This window comes from Muscardinus avellanarius (genome assembly GCF_963383645.1).
Source record: "Muscardinus avellanarius genome assembly, chromosome: 6".
Taxonomy (NCBI): domain Eukaryota; kingdom Metazoa; phylum Chordata; class Mammalia; order Rodentia; family Gliridae; genus Muscardinus; species Muscardinus avellanarius.
In genome coordinates, this window is record NC_137791.1 from 83057988 (window position 1) to 83076226 (window position 18239).

At 34.4% G+C, this 18239-nt stretch overlaps 1 protein-coding gene across 12 annotated transcripts in view; it reads left to right on the forward strand.

Moving 5' to 3' along the window:
- The window catches only part of LOC308264319 (UDP-glucuronosyltransferase 2A2-like), a gene marked incomplete at both ends in the record, with an annotated part of 115354 nt that overhangs the window by 13019 nt on the left and 84096 nt on the right, over window positions 1-18239 (forward strand). For 2 of the 12 annotated variants that reach the window (XM_080697494.1, XM_080697492.1), the window contains 4 exons: window positions 1272-1403; window positions 3880-3967; window positions 5646-5865; window positions 11080-11359. The exons of the other annotated variants lie outside the window; for them this stretch is intronic. In XM_080697494.1, coding sequence (XP_080553620.1) covers window positions 1272-1403; window positions 3880-3967; window positions 5646-5865; window positions 11080-11359 — 720 coding nt within the window. Of the gene's footprint in view, window positions 1-1271; window positions 1404-3879; window positions 3968-5645; window positions 5866-11079; window positions 11360-18239 lie in introns of those variants that run through there. 12 annotated transcript variants of the gene reach the window in all.

The window sequence follows — 18239 nt, forward strand, 5'->3', positions numbered from 1 at the left end:
TTTTTCAAAGAGAATATAGAAAACAAATTTAAAAATAGAAAAAATGAAAGAAAGCATTACTTTTTAGTTTGCATAAGGTAAAAAAATAACTTCTACATTCGTCTTCTAGTGAAAAAGTATCTTGAAAAATGTGAAGTTATTTTTGTATATAAGTTACTTTTGTATATAAAGAAAGTAATTGCAAAAATTGACACAATATGGGAACTAAAATGCAGAATAATTCTCAAATTTTCTAGGCAAAGATATCTCCCTGTGGAGCTTTTTACAGTGTGAATAGACTAATTTATAATCTATAAGTATACCAGTTCTTTACTGAAGAAAGGCCCAGTGGACCTCTCTCAGTGGGATGTAAAAGCTTCATTAGGCCGCAGTAAGGTGATAATGAAGGTCTCTTGCAGCTCATTCTAGTGAGAAATTAATTTCCTAGTATAATTTCAGTGAAAATATGTTATACCAAAGTAACTCCAGGATATGGTTACAAGAATATATATTTAGTTCCAATAGTGAAAATATTGATTAGGCCACTCATATGTCTAACATGGGCAGGTGTAGTTCTGAACATAAATAGAATTCTTAGAATAGATAAAAGAAAACCCAAAGCATAATACTTATCTTCTGAATGTCAGTGGTTTTTAATCCTGAGACTTTAAGAGAATTATGGGGAAATTTTCTTGGAAACTCTCATAAATTATAAGATAATGAATAAATTATTTCAGAGCTGGAAATATAGAGATATGAAACCACTCAAATTATACTAAACTTTTATTCAGTGTTTCTCTTAAGGGGAAACAAAATATGAATCATTCCAAACTAAAATAATTATTCAGATAAAACCTATAATAAACTCAAATGAGTTAATAGAATTTTAACAGTTAATCTTAAATTCAAATTAAGAATTAGATATAGAAACAAAATTTAAAAATATATTACTAATTAATAAAAATTAAAAATAAGGGTCTATAAATGACAATTTCTAACATCATCTTCCCAAATTACTGTTCAATGAGTGTCATTTCTTCATGAAACATAAACTCAGAAACATGAACACAAACATACATACACATTTATATGAATTAGCATAATAGATACCTTCTGAGTCATCATATGCAGATGCTTCCAAATAAAATGAGTTATGTCAATTTAAATAAACTATAATTTTTGAAATTTTTGATAATACATGGTTTTCTTAGCTTATATATCAATCTTTTGTAGAATGTTTCCTGTGCTACCCCCTCCCCCCTTTTTGACTGGGTGAATGATTTCTTTCACAGGAAATGGAAGACTTTGTGAAAAGCTCTGGAGAAAATGGTATAGTGGTGTTTTCTTTGGGGTCAATGGTCAGTAACATAACAGATAATAAGGCCAACATGATTGCATCAGCCCTGGCACAAATTCCACAAAAGGTTAGTTGAGGTAACTTTCTGTTGAACAATTATATAATAAAATCTATTAAACTTTATAAAAGGTTTGATGACAGAAACATCTGGCTTGGAAGACAAACTGTATATCTCTAATTCATCTTATAAATTACTTTTAAAATAAAAATACATGAAATTGCTATAATACTAGATGTCAACTACTAAGCCAAGCATGGGAAGGAGGGATGGGGAGGGAATGGGGTGGGGATTGGGTAGGGGCTAACTGGGCGATATGTGCATGTATGTCTACAAAAGTATTTTCTTTATACCACTATGATGTATGAATACATTGCACCAATAAAAAATAAATTAAAAAAAAAATACATGGGAGTTCTGGGTGTATTTTTGTTTTGTTTTGTTTTGTTTTGTTTTGTTTTGTTTTGGTGGTACTCAGATTCCTGGAAAACCTTCTCCAGGCTATACTCCCAGACCTATTTTTATATTTTTATTTGGAAACAGGGTCTCTTAAGTCAGTGCGGCTGGCTTCGAACATGCGCAATCCTTTTGTCTCTGCCTCCCAAGCGCGGGGATTACAAGCGCGTGCCACCACACCCAGCTTGGATGTATTTTTATTTATATGCAGCAGATATTATCAAAAACCAGTAAAGTATTATCAAATCGTTGAAATAACCTGATAATGTTAAGAAGATGTTGATTTTCATCATGTATTTGAGGTGTTTCATGTATTCCCTCCTTCTTTACTCAACCTAAATTTAAGAATATGTCTATTCAGTGAGCTCTTTCTGGGAATTTTCAGGAAAAAAAACAAAAACTTGCCCAGAGTTGACCAACTCAGAGCTCAAGGTCCCACTAATCCAAGCATATTTACAGAAAGAGTAAAAACAGCCTGTGCTGGTAGACAGAATCCTGCTGATATTTAAAAACCAAGAAAAAGAAAAATAAAGTGGAGATGAGCCCTGCCTTAGAAGCAGACTCTGTACCTTATAAATGTTTTCCAAAAGGACTCAGTTTCTAATAGATGAGATTAATGACTCCAGAGTGAAGAAGAAGAAAAATATGAGTCAAGTAGAAAAAACCCTGACATATTAAGAGATTTTTTTTTGTGTGTGTGGTACTGGGGTTCCTGGAAGCCCTTCTACCTCCAGGATACACTCCCAGACCTATTTTATATTTTATTTGGAAACAGGGTCTCTTAAACCAGCAAGGCTGACTTCGAACCTGCACAATGCTCCTGTCTCCGCCTCCCAAGCTCAGGGATTACAAGCGTGCGCCACCACACCCGGCCATATTAAGAGATTTTGTAGTCCTTTACTCCATAAAAAATATCAGTAACATATTTTTTAATTCATTTTTTGGGGGGTGTGGTACTGGGGATGAAGCCCTTCTTCCTCCAGGCTATACTGACAGACATATATATATATATATATATATATGGAAACAGGGTCTCTTAAGTCAGCAAAAGAAAAGAATGAGATACTTGTAAGAAATAAATGCTTATTAGTAAAAATTTATAACTTGTTTTGGATTGCAAATTATTAACACTTCAACTGCCAGCTCTGTACTTTAACCAGGATTTTATCATGATTACTAAAGTTGAAAATTCTTTCATTGTTGAAGTATTCATAAGCAACTTTTTTTTTTTTTTTTTTTTTTTTTTTTTTTTTTGTATTGTTTTGGTGGTACTGGTGTTCCTGGAAGCCCTTCTACCTTCGGGCTACACTCCCAGACCTATTTTTACATTTTTATTTGGAAACAGGGTCTTCTAAGCCAGCGTGCCCGGCTGGCTTCGAACCTGCGCGATCCTCCTGTCTCTGCCTCCCAAGCGCGGGGATTACAAGCGTGCGCCACCACGCCCGGCTATTAGCAACTTTTAAACAACCACATTTGTTAAAATAAAATTCAAAGCTGTGATGTTGATTATGTTTATTAAATGGTATGTTAACATTTAATACAAAATTGTCACAGTTGTTTTCTAGAAGTTTATTACTTAGAATCCTATCCATACAAATTGTTTCCATGTCCAGAAATAAAATAAAAAACTGACTGGAATTTGAAAAGAGTAGTTATGAACTAAAATAAGGTTTAAATTGTGTGAAATGTGAGAAGAAATTGACTTTAGGATTGAAAACAAATTACCATGGTGATTAGTAAAAGCCTATATCAACTAGGAAATCAAAAAGTAGATTACAAAACCTGATAAGCATTTATTTCTTACAAGTATCTCATTCCATTCTTTTGCTGTTTGTATATCAGAGGACACCAAACTATAACTTAAGCAAATATATGCAAATTATATGTAAAGTACTTTATAAATTCCCTGAAATGTGGATATTGATATTCTACTTCAGATTTTATGAATTCTTATTATTTAAAAATTACCTGTCCTCATTTTCTTTTATATTAGGTGTTGAACTAGATGATCTTAAAATGTTTGCAATTTAAATATGCAATAACTGGAACATAAAGTCATAGAATAATGTATTTTTTTTTTACCTAACAGGTACTGTGGAGATATGAAGGCAAGAAACCAGATACCTTAGGACCCAACACTCGGTTATATAAATGGTTGCCCCAGAATGACCTACTTGGTAAGATTCTGCAGTGCAAATACTCGAAGTATGAGTAATAGCTTGATAATAGTTCAACAGGACACAAGTTTGTTAAATATTTGTTATTTAAAAACTCAAATAAATAGTTAATTTCTTAATATTATTTTCTATTGCTTTTGGAGGGAAAATGACAAAGTAAAACTTGTAATTTTATTATATACAGATGTAACTATTAAATCCAGAATCTGAGTATCTTTTTAAATTTATTTTCCTCTCCAAGAATTTTTCTGTCCCTTTTTGGATTGTCTTGCTGTCTCTTATATCAACAATTTTTGCTTATCCTTTCACCTACTAAAGTAATATTTCAAATGCCATTGCAAAAATAACAGTTATTATTACCAGTGACTGCATTTTCTCTCTCCTTTTCTCTCTCTCCTTTTCCCTTTTCTCTCTTCTCTTCCTCTTCGTCCTCCTCCTCCTCCTCCTCCTCCTCCTCCTCCTCCTCCTCCTCCTCCTCCTCCTCCTCCTCTCTTCTTCTTCTTCTTCTTCTTCTTCTTCTTCTTCTCTCTCTCTCTCTCTCTCTCTCTCTCTCTCTCTCTCTCTCTCTCTCGTGTGTGTGTGTGTGTGTGTGTGTGTGTGTGTGTGTGTGTGTTTCTAGGAATTGAACCCAGAGGCACTCCACCTCGAAACTACACCCCAGCTTTTTTATATTTTGTTTTGAAACAGGATCTTGTTAGTTGGCTGAGAATCTTGGTAATTTGCTGAGGTTTTCCTCAGAAGTGCTATTCTCCTGCCTCAGCCTCCCAAATACTGGGGTTATAGGTGTGTGCTACCACACCCAGCTTGTGACTACATTTTATAGATATAAATCCTCAATCTTTTTTTTTTTTTCCCTTTGGTGGTACTGGGCTTCCTGGAAGCCCTTCTACCTCCGGGCTACACCCCCAGACCTATTTTATATTTTTTAATTTGGACATAGGGTCAGTGTGACTGGCTGCAAACCTGCGTGATCCTCCTGTCTCTGCCTCCCAGCGTGGGGATTACAAGCGTGCGCCACCACGCTCGGCATAAATCCTCAATCTTTATCTTGAAGTGGTAATATTCTTCATAGTAAAGTGCATTCTTTCTTCTCTTCCATTCTAATATTATTACCATTCTACTTCCTGCTATCTTGGACAATCTACATAGATGACTCAACGACCTCACCATTTCTTTATGAGATCATGTTCTAACATGTCCTTCCCAATTTTTCACTGGTACATGCTGCTTCTTTTATTCAAAATGGTTTATTTTATCCACCCATCAATCTGTACTCATTTTTTAAACTTAACTTCTTCCATATAGCCTTCACTTTTTTCTTTTTCTTTTCTTTTTTCTTTTTTGGTGGTATTGGGGTTCCTGGAAACCCTTCTACCTCCAGGTTACACTCCCAGACCTATTTTTATATTTTTATTTGGAAACGGGTCTCTTAAGCCAGCGAGGCCGGCTTCGAACCTGCGTGATCCTCCTGTCTCCGCCTCCCAAGCGCGGGGATTACAAGCGTGTGCCACCATGCCCGGCTTCACTTATTTCTTAAGAGAATTTAAGTATTACTTCCTCTAAGAGATTAAATTTAAATGTAGCTTCAAATTCAAATGCTGCTAACAACAATCTATTATCTAAAACACACTGCACTTTAAGAACTCTGAACATTTTGCCGACATTCATCCAATCATAGGTCATCCAAAGGCAAAAGCTTTTGTAACTCACGGTGGAGCCAATGGTATATATGAAGCAATCTACCATGGGATACCTATGGTGGGCATTCCTTTGTTTGGAGAACAAGCTGATAACATTGCTCACATGAAGGTAAAGGGAGCAGCTGTTCAATTGGAGTTCAAAACAGTGTCCACTTCCGATCTTCTCCAGGCCTTGAAGACAGTCATTAATGACCCTTCGTGAGTATTCAACTATTTTTTATTAGGTAGCATTGAGAAAAGTGTTGTCTTTTCATCACTGAGTATGGATTTCAAACCATTTTGTGTGTGTGTGTGTGTGTGTGTGTGTGTGTGTGTGTGTGTGTGTGTGTGTTTAGTACTGGGAATTAAGTCCTTCTACCTCTGAGCTACACCTCCAGACATTTTATTTGGAAACAGGATTTTACTAAGTTGCTGAGAGTCTCATTAAGCTGCTGCAGCTGACTTTAAACCCATGATCCTCCTGTCTCAGCCTCCCAAGTACTAGGATTACAAGTATGCACTACCATACTTGGTTGGTTTCATACCATTTTTTAAAAGGCACATTTTGAAAAAATTTAAATGAACCACCAAAAATCAGTTTTTAAGTTTAAACCAGTTGAAGTAAGTATTTCACAACTGTCAACCACTTCAAAAACTTTAACTATAACAAAGGTGCATCAATGTCATAGATTACATGGTAATTAATTATATAGAACTTCTATCAATACACAGAATGTTTGCAGTACTGGGAATTGAACCCAGGGACATTCTACTGTGAGCTCCATATCCAGCCTGACCTTTACTCATTTTTTTGTAACAGAATCTCACTAAGTTTTAGAGGGCCTCACAAGTAGCTGAGACTGTGATCCTCCTATCTCAGCCTCTCTCTCAAGTACTGAGATTACAAGCATAAAGCAAAATGCCTAGCCTAGTACATTATTTTTAAATATGATGAGATCTATATAAGGAAAAAATTATAAATTAAGAAACATAACGAAATATTTTGATTTTCATACCTAAAATTTCTGAAACTATAAATCTTTTTACTCAAATGTCATTTTATTATTATAATTAGCATTTTATTAATTATATATGATACCCACATTATAAAATTTACTTAAAGTAAAAAAATCAATTTTTTATGTTTTCAGAGTTATAAAACTCTTCTAATACTATAATTTTATGATATTTTACATACCAAAGGAAATGAAACAAGACATTGAAGTCATTTCCCATTACCACCTAGCCCTATGAAACACCATTTACTATGTATATATCTGTAGATTATCTTTTTCTGGACATTTTATATAAATAGAACATTAAAATTATTATCTTTTAACTGTTTTTAGTAGCATATTATTACTTTCATTTATGTGTTCCATGTATTATAACTTTATTGTTTGTATTGCTGAATAATATTTTGTTTGGATATAACCCCATTCAATTTATCAATTACCTAGTTTGTGATAAGTTTTATTTGTTTTCAATTTTGGTTATTATGAACAGTGTTGGACATATTTTTATGAACATATGTTTTCATTTTTGCTGGGTAGATCATAGTAGTATAATTTATGGGTATATGGCAACTTTATATGTATAAAGAACTGCCAAATGTTTTGAAAAGTAGTTATCCAAGCATGGTGGTACACTTCTCTTACAGTACTTGGGAGGCTGAGACAGAAAAATTGCAATTTTGATGCCACCCTCAGCAAGTTAGTGAGATTCTCAGTAACGTAATAAGATCCTGTTTCAAAATAAAAGATAAAAAGGGCTGGGTGTAACTTGAGGTATAATCACCCTGAACTTGATTCCTAGTTCCCAAAAAACAAAAAAATTTGCCAGATTTTCATTGCACCAGCAATGTATAAAGGATACCCTTTATCCATATCATTGATAACCTGTATTATCAATTGATCCTTTTTTATAGCCATCTTAGTGCACAGAAAATCGCAGCTTATTATGGTCTTAAATCGTGTTTTCCTTATGGAAAGCACTTTTTTTTTCAGTTGCCTGTTAACTATATATATTCTTGAGGAAAAAATATTAGTTCCAAACCATTGCCCATTTTTAATCAGGTAATTTGTCATCTTAGTATTTATTGTAATAATTATTTATATGTTTTGTCATAAGTTTCTTTAAGATATATTATTAGTAAACATTTTTGTGGTATCTTTTGAAGCACAATAAAATGGGCTGCATGACACTTGACAAATCTTTGATAATTAACCTATTTTACAGTCTAGAGGGAAGTTATATTGTAGAATATATAGTACATACATAGTACGACTACTTTCAATTAAGTTTATAGTACTATTACCAATAGTATCATCATTTTCGCAGAATATTACTAGGAATACTTTCTGAATATATTTTAAAAATATTAAGATAATGAATGATAAAAATATACTAAAAGGCATAAAGGAAGAATAGAGAAAGATGAAATAGAGAATATATGCATAGAAAATGAGGATTAAAATGGTAGACTTAAACATGAATACATAAATACCTACATTATGTCTACACAGACTTTAAAAAGATGACAAAATGATAAGTGTATATGTGACTTTTTTCCTCCTTTTGTGTTGCTTGCCTTGGAGCCAACTACAATTCCCTGGGACCAAGGCTGTTTTAAATGGTTCTCATTCCCCATTCACCAGTAAAAGGTAGCAGGGGATGAGAAAGACTGTTAACTGGACATTGGCAGCTTAGGTAGCTATGTTTTCATGTGAGTCTCATGTGTTCTAAATAAGAGGTTCCAGTGACTGACACCAAGCTCTGAGTTGGATGTTCCACCAGGTAGAATTTAATCTAAAACAGATAGAAGCATCACTAGGCCAATGCCCACCTCTGCTGAATTTCTAGATGTCTGGCACCCCCAAATAAATCCTACTTATAGAATGGGTAACCAACATCCTGGATGGAAGTTACAGAGCAGGTCCTGTGCACTCCACTTCACAAAACTAAGATCCAGTCCCTGCAGGGAATCAGATAACCCTTTTCAGTTTTCCAGCACTCTTCTTCTGTGGCTTGGTCTATCAGATTCAGAAGAAATGTGGTTAATATCCCTTCCAAATCTCTGACTCAGAACTTGTTATTTTATGCTTTCTCTGCCTGTTTCCATGGCATTCTGCCAGGGCCACCCTGGGCCAAATGGTAGGTATCAGTCTTGAGAGCATGGCAATATTTATTGCAGTCTCCTGGGTTTCCATGGCAACAAAATGAGGTGTGAGAGCCATAACCCTTCACTCAAGCATCAGCCCCCTGGCAGCACCCAGATCAACAAAGTGTATATTGTCTTTCTGTTCTACAACTGTTTACATGCCCATTTGTCCACAATCTTTCACTCTTTTTCTTTGTGTTACCCTCCCCTCTGCTATGCCCTTGTGCCACAGTCAATTCAGGCTTGTTGCTTATGTACTTTTTTTCACCCGATGTCCCTTATACAATATTTTTTTTTATCTCTCTCTGAGACTAACAGTTGAATATTGGAATTCAGTGAATTCTCTCAGTGCCTTGCCTTGCTGAGTCTCTTTTCTTCAGCTGATTCAGTTCCAACCTCTAGAGAAACTGGAAAGTGCAACTTGAATGTAAAACATCATCTTGACTCTCTAGGAATACTCATTTTTAAGAGGATATGGAATTTCAAACTTGAAGATATGCTGATCTTTAATAAGCACTCATTAAGTTTAAAAAATTAAAATAATTAGGAATATACTATCTGACCATAACTGAATCAAGTTAAAATACTTTAAAAAAAAAAGATAAATAAGCTGGGCCTGGTGCATATGCTTTGTAATCTCAGTACACTGGAGGTTGTGGCAGAAGGATTGCAGGTTTGTGGTCAGACTCAAGGACTTAGTGAGACCTTGTTTTAAAATAAAAAATAGTGTGGGAGTATAGCTCAGAGATAGAATGCCCCTCAATTAATTCAAATCCTATACAAAAATAACTAAAATATTTTTCACATTTTAGAAGTTAATAATGTACCTTTAAATAATTCATTCAGAAATGATATCATCATACTTGCATTTTTACCTCAGTAATTAAGCACATTGATACATGTGCAATAGAAATATATATGTAAACCAATGGAAAATTCATAATAAAATCATTGCTAGTGATCAAAATATGTTAACTCAAATATTTACCATTCATAAAGAGATAACTGGTAGTATTTCTATAACCAGAATACTGAAAAACAATGAAATGAAATGCAACTACTTCACAAAAGATGATACAAGTAAATGTTTCTATCTTTTTTAAATGCTGGATAATTCTAATATTTAAAGAAGAAGTACAAAGCTACAGTATTAGAAGTCAGGATCATGCTGGGTGCTGGTGTGTCATTTTATCTATAATCTCAGTTTCTGGGAGGCTGAGACAGTAGGATTGCAGGTTTGAGACCAGCCTCAGTAACTTAGAGAGACCTTGATTCAAAATAAAAATAAAAAAGGCTAGAGGTGTTGCTCCAAAGTAAAATGCCCTGGAACTCAAATCCACAGAACGAAATAGTCTTAATAATAATTCAGGACCATAGGTAGTTAAAGTAGGTCATAGTAATGGAAAGTTTCTGAGTAGAAACACTTTTTAGGAAATATGATTTCTCATTTCATAATCTAAGTACTGGATACATTGGTTTTCTTGGTTCACCATACTTATCAAGGCGATTATAAAATATTTTTCTTATGCATTTTAAGCTTAAATATAGGCTTTACTACAGAAAATAGTGTGTTTTTAAAATATTAGGAAACAACAAAATAAATACAAAACAACACAAGAAATGCTTAGGGCTGGTGTTCTAATGGGTCAGAAAAAGCACCTCTGAGATGTGAGATATAAGCTATGGCATCCATGATGAGATAAAAGCAAGCCTGGGTACTGCAGTGAAGGATGCCCAAGGGAAGGGGTAGAGAAGATTAAATGTATTGAGGTACCAAGGTCAGAATACATTTGGTAACCTCAGGTAACAGATGATAAATATTCATCAAAGTGTATGCAGGGACAAAATGATAGGAGAAAACATTGCTGGTGTTTGACAAATTAAAATCATTTAGTTTAAAAACAAAAGTTGGAGTTTACCCTATGAGAATCCAGGTAGAAATATTGATCAGGTCAGACCTAACTAACTGAAGGGATCAGAGGGTGGAAGAGGGAAACCCTCTAAAGCATATAATGTACTTAAACATATCAAAGTCAATCACTAAGCCAAGCATGGGAAGTAAGGAGGGGGAGAAAATGGGTGGGAATTGGGTACATAGAATTCCAATTAAAATGCAAACAATGATAAGAGGAAAAATAATCTACCTTATGAGAAAGCTATGACATTTATTTTGAATCATCAGTGTAGCACTTCTCATAAGACTTTAATTGACTGGCTATGTTTAGGTAAATTAATTTCTTTTTCATATTTATACCTTTACGTTTATCTTTTAGATATAAAGAAAATGCCATGAGGTTATCAAAAATTCATCATGATCGACCTATAAAGCCCTTAGACCTTGCAGTCTTCTGGATTGAGTATGTCATGCGCCACAAAGGAGCCAAGCACCTGCGTCCAGCACTTCATGACCTTTCCTGGTACCAGTACTACTCATTGGATGTGATTGGGTTTCTACTGGCCTGTGTGGCAACTGTGGTGTTCATCATCACAAAAAGTTGTGTGTTTTGTTATCAGACATTTTTTAAAACAGAAAAGAAGAAAAAAAGAGAGTAGTTGTACTCAGGCCTGAAGCTGAGAGTCCTGATAGATATCTTCCTGCAGTTACTCTAGAAAGGATTGAAATGCCAGATTCTTTTCTCCAGTGACAAAATGAGTTTTCACAGCTTACTGTATTAGGTAGAGTTTTGTTTTCATAAGATACACTAACTGTTTCAAACCCAAATAAAAATATTGTAAAAAATAAAATTAAAATAATATGTGTTTATATTGTAATTTATGGTTGTAACTAACCAGTTATCCTATACAAAATTTCTGAGTTTACCATGTTCCACACATTATGCATGGAGGCAAGAATATGAATAAATATAATATTAATGCAGTTTAGCAATACTGTATATTTTAATTTTGAGTGCAGAATTTCATAATTTAACTATTTCTGGAAAATGTGCTAAATAACTACAGTTGAGAACATTAGCTATCATTATAATTTTATAATTGTTGAACCCGGGCGTGGTGGTGCACACTTGTAATCTCGGCATTTGGGAGGCTGAAACCAGAGGACCACAGTTCTCGGACAGCCTCAACTACTTAGTGAGGCCCTTTGCAACTCAGAGAGACTTTGTTTCAGAAATTTAAAAAAGACTAATAAATAGGACTGGGATTGTAGCTCAGAGGTATAATGTCCCTGGGTTACATCCCCAGTGCGGCAAAATAAATAAAATATTATATATATATATATATATATATATATATATATATATATATATATATATATATATATATATATATATGGCTAATAAATAGGGATGGGGCTGTAGCTCGGAGATACAATGCCCCTAAGTTCTATCCCACGTACTACAATCAATCAATCAATCAATCAATTTATAATTGTAGCATTTTCTGAAAAAGTATTTAATTGCATAGCAAGATGTCCTTCTATTTGAATTTGGCAGATCAGTATTTGCTGCTTGTCTTTTATTTTATTTTATTTATTTTATTTTATTATTTGCAATACTGGGGGATTAAACAAAGGAGCATTTTACCACTGAGCTACACTCCCATACCTATTTTTTTTTTGGTGGTACTGGGGTTCCTGGAAGCCCTTCTACCTCTGGGCTACACTCCCAGACCTATTTTATACTTTTTTAAAATTTGGAAACAGGATCTCTTAAGCCAGCGTGGCTGGCTTCAAACCTGCGCGATCCTCCGGTCTCCGCCTCCCAAATGTGGGATTACAAGCATGAGCCACCATGCCTGGCTAACCTATTTTTATTCTTTATTTTGAAGCAGGGGCACACTGAGCTTTGGAGGGTCTCACTAAGTAGGTTGGGCTGGCCAGAGACCTGAGATCTTCCTGTCTCAGCCTCTCAAGTACTGGGATTACAAGCGTGCACCATCATGCCTAGCTTGTCTTTTATTTTATTTCCAGCATCTCTTTTCTCCAAAACAGATGTTTATTTTCTTGGAAAAATGTGGGAAGATGTTTATTTTCTACCAAGCAGTCATTTCTCGATAGAATTAGAAATATAATTTCTACCTGCTTTCTATGATAAAGAAGTATGTAGGTCAATCTTTAGTTTCGTGTTCTTAGCTCTTTAAAAAGTCCATGGTATCTAAGTGTGGTTTTGGTTTGCATCTCCCTGATGGCTAATGATGTTGAATATCTTTTTATGTATCTATTGGCCATTTGTATCTTTTCTTTTGTGAAGTGTCTATTCAATTCAGTTGCCCATTTCTTGATTGGGTTATTTGTTTTGCTAGTGTAGAGTTTTTTGAGCTCTTTATATATTCTGGATATTAGCCTTCTATCAGAATGGTAAAGATCTTCTACCATTCTGTAGGCTTCCTTTTAGGTTCTTGATGGGTTTTTTGATAAAAAGAAACTTTTTAGTTTGATGCCATCCCACTTGTTAATTTTTGCTTTAATTTGGTGTACTTCGGAGGTCTTGTTGAGAAAGTTATTACCTGTGCCTGTATGTTGGAGTGTTGAGCCTATGCCCTCCTCTAATAACTTCACAGTCTCTGGTCTAAGTTCTAAGTCTTTGATCCATCTCATGTGCAAGGTGAGAGGTAAGGATTTATTTCCATCATTCTACAAATAGATAGCCAGCTTTCCCAGAACCATTTGTTAAAGCATAATGAAATGAAATAACAACAAATCCTGGGGAGGAATGGAGAAAGAAGAACTCCTTTACACTTTTGTTAGGAGTGCAAACTAGTTCAGCTGCTCTGGAGATCAGTGTGGAGATTCCTTAGAGAAATGGGAATGGATCCACCATATGATCTGGCTATACCACTACTGGGTATCTTTCCAAATGGGTTGATATCAGAAAACTATAGTAACATATGCATACCCATGTTCATAGCAGCACAATTCATAACAGCCAAAATATGGAACCAATCTAGGTGTCCATCAACAAATGAATGGATTGCAAAATTATGGGAAATATACACAATGGAATTCTACTCAGCTATAAGAAAGAACAAAATCATGTCATTAGCAAGAAGATGGAAAGACCTGGAGAACATTATATTAAGTGAGATTAGCCAAGCACAGAAAGAGAAGGGACATATGTTTTCTCTAATATACCCAAACTAGGGAGTATTACAGACACCAGAGGAACTCCAGATAAAGGAGGGAAAACCCCAGCAAAGCTAGAATGGAAGGATAGGAAAGGAAGAAGGCTGAGGTTGATTAATGAAGGCGCCACATTCAAATATGTGTAAAAGTATGAATGTAGAATGGTCAACCTGGACACTCATTGTTGGGAGGGGGGAAGAGGAAGTGCAGGAGAGAGGGCACCAAGCTCAGTCTGAATGCATGCCGTTGTCAATATGATCCACATAAAACAAGTTTATGGTAGCTGGATATTGTAATGCACACCTGTAACCTCAGTACTTGGAAGGCTGAGTCAAGAAAATTGCAGGTTCAAGGCCAACTTAGCAAGACCCTCAGCAAACTTAGACCCCTGTTTTCAAATAAGAAATCAAAAGGGCTGGGAGGCTAGCTCAAAGTAGAATGTCCCTGAGTTCAGTCCCCAGAATGAGACACACACTTACACAAAAACAGTTTTACCTGGATGCTCTCATGTTTGCTCCTTGTTTGTACAGTCCCATTAAGTTTATACATAGAAGGCCGGGCATGGTGGCCCACGCTTGTAATCCCCCACTTGGGAGGCGGAGACAGGAGGATCGCGCAGGCTTGAAGTCAGCCGCGCGCTCTGGCTTAGGAGACCCTGTTTCCAAATAAAAATGTAGAAATAGGTATGGGAGTGTAGCCAGGAGGTAGAAGGGCTTCCAGGAACCCCAGTACCACACACACAAAAAAAGATTATACATAGAGTTCAATTGTTCAGTTTTACACTTTCTCCCTACCTATGCGTACATATATTTCTACTTTTTACAAAGCGAGACATTTCTGTCACTTAGATACTTTACAGTATGTTATAAAATTCAATAAGATATAGTAGTTTGAAATAATTATTTTATTTTATTTATTCATCTTTACTAAAATATGTCTAATATTCCTCTTTCCATAGCATCCTATTACCTTATTCCTTCTATAACACTAACAAGAAAAAAAATTAACATTTTAGTGATGTAAAATAACATCATTTTTTCTATCCTAGGCATTCTTTGACTGACAATAATAAAAAACTGCAAAAAATTAAAAATTGTATTAATCATATATAAAATACATAAATCAGACAAAATATCCCAGAGCATTTTAAATGTATATATCATAGAAGTCTTTTGTGACCCAAATAGTCCAGCCTGAGAAATATCTAATCAATTTTTGATATAAGAACCATAATCCAAGGCTCACGAGAAACATTCCATTCTAAGGCATGAATTTATTTTTGTTAAATAAAAAAATTATAGAAAAAATTTGCAACTGATCTAAATGTGGATGCATTTTAAAAAATAAAAGTAATACATTATTTTGTGTATGATGTTGTAAAGTCATGTACATGAGCCTGAATTAAATTTCATCAAAAATATTATGCAAACCATGTAAGAAGAAGAATTATGCATTTTATAGTAGGAAATACCATAAATCATCAGTGAAAAATATGAACAAGCCAGGTATTATAGCACATGCTTGTATTCTCAGTCCTTAGGAGGCTGAGACAGGAGGATCTAAGGTTTGTGGCCAGCCTCAGCTACTTAGAGACCATCTACAACTTAGTGAAACCCTGTTTCAAAATAAAGAATAAAAAAATAAGGCTGGGGGTGTAGCTTGGAGGTAGAATGCCCCTGGGTTCAATTCCCAAAACTGCTTATATGTATATGTATATATGTATATATGTGTATATATATATATGTGTATATATATATATATACACACACATAGACATACATAGACATACATATATACATACACATACATATATACATACATATATACATATACATACACACAGAGCAATGTGCAAAAGGAGGAAGTGGTAAATACACAATTCACAAATACAAAAATGGCTAATAACAATGATGGGAAAAATCTATTTCAATAGTAGAAATTAAGTTAATAATTATTTTCCAAGAGATGATTTGTCACCTATGAGATTCTAAGAAAAAATTTTTGAGGTAGTATAATAAAGAATAAATCTCTTAAATAAAATTATAACTACTATTTGACCTAACAATTGCATATTTAGGAATGTATTATGCAGAAATACTTTCGTATAAACATATTTAGTATAAGATTTCCCCTCTAGTATTTAAATGGCTACTGGGCAATGGATACAACTATAAGAATAAAGATTTAAAGCATGTAGCAATTAAATAGATCAAGTGTATTACCAAAAAAAAAAAATCATTGAAATGTCTTTGTGTGACATCGTTTAAAATGTTAGGTAGGAAAAATGGACAAAAACTTTAAGAATATAGCTGTAAGATGTGAGACCATATTGTCAATATGTTAGTGTCAATCTGAATATTTCAGTGGACCAAGAGTTGGATATAATGTCTATTTTACTCATTTGGAACCTTTTATTGACACATATCATATTTCAAATATCTATTAATCCCATTTATGTTATAACATTTTCACTGTTGCATATATCTAAATTCACCCAATCTTTATGATGTAACTTTACATTAATGCCAGTATTTAACATATTTTATGATAGTCTAGTGCCTTCTACTATCCATTTTCAAAATATTATATTTGTGATTGACACATGACCACTAACACTTTGACAAACTTTCCCTTATATTATGTCCTTCCTCATTGAACTCTGTCATTCCCAACAAGGAGATGGCACTGAAAGTCACTCTGCTCACTTCCAAATCTCAAATAAAGCAGTGTATTCTCTTTCTATTTTTCTGTCTTTTTTCTGTCTCTCACTTTTTTCCTACTTTATTTCTCTGCTCATTTGGAGCCCTGAGCCAGAATTGAAGTCCTCATGATTAATGATGCAAGAACCAAGCACAACTCAGCTAACACCTAAAAATTTAAGAGAGGATAATAATACAAATATAGTTGTTCTGAACACCTAACTTCAGTGATATCCAATCACTGTATGATATACTGTATCAATATTCATAATATCTTATATACATATAACATTATTTTCATTAATAAATAGATATAAATAGGGAAATGGAGAATATCCATGTAACATTTTGAAAATAATTATCGCCAAGGAAGGTGAGTCAGAATAGCATGTTGGTAAATAGTTTGCACTCTGTATCCAGATAGCATTTATATTTGTCTCCACAAAGCACTACAAAAGTATATGGGATGGAGAAAGACCCTTAAATTCTCATTAGCTCAGTTTCCTCACTAGTCAAATGAAGATAAAGCTAATGGCATAACCTAAGTTATGGAATTCTTCATAAAAAGTAAATTTAATAAATGGTAAACTCTAAAAATGCTTGCTTTTAATAGTTAAATTCAGTTTGCAATAGTCATTACATTATAAAGTGGCTAAAAAACTTTCCACAATGATTTTAGTTTTTATATAATTACTGTTATGGTTTAAATTTTAAATATTTTTCCCAAAACTCCTGTATTGGAAGCATGGTCCCATATACAACAAGGTTTAGAAATGGAGAAAGGCTGGAGAGGATCACTGGGAACCATGGCCTCATTTTGTTTTCTCTCTCTCTCTCCAATTTTCATGAGCTGAATATATTTTTATTGTTATACCCTGCTGTGATGATACTGCTCTTTTAATTATTTCACTGGTGCATCTTAGTGGAGTGCAAGGTGGTAGAGGCCTACATGCATGCATCGCTCAAATAGCCCTTACCCAATTCCCACCCCATTCCCTCCCTCCACCCTTGTTCTTATGTTTGGCTTAGTGATTGACTTTGATGTTTTTAAATGTATATCATGTATATTAGGGAATTTCCTTCTTCCTCCCTCCCATCCCCCTGGGTTAAGTCACCTTATTTGCTCACCTATAGTTTCTCCTTCTAGAGTTTCTCCTATGACCCATTTTCTCCCTAGCTTTATATATGATGAAGAGCATCTGATTTACTTTTTGTGACTGATTAATCTCACTTAGCTTAATGTTTTCAGTTTCATCTATTTCCCCACAATAGACATAATTTTGTTCTGTTTTGTGGCTGTGTAAACTTCTATTGTGTACATATCCTATAGTTTTGCAATCTATTCATCTGTTGATAGACATTTGGGTTGGTTTGATAGTATGGTGATTGTGAATTGTGTGGCTATGAACATAGGTATGTATGCATTATTTGGTAGTTTGATTTCCATTCTTTTGGGTAAATACCCAGAAGTAATATTGATGGATCATATGGTAGGTTCATTCTCATTTACCTGAGGATCCTCCACACTGTTTTCCAAAGTGGATGCACTAATTTTTAGTCCAACCAACATGTCTTCCTTTGACCTGGCCAGGCACATTCTCAACATTTCAACTTATGAGCCACAGTAAATTCCTCTAAGATATTTCTGTCAAAT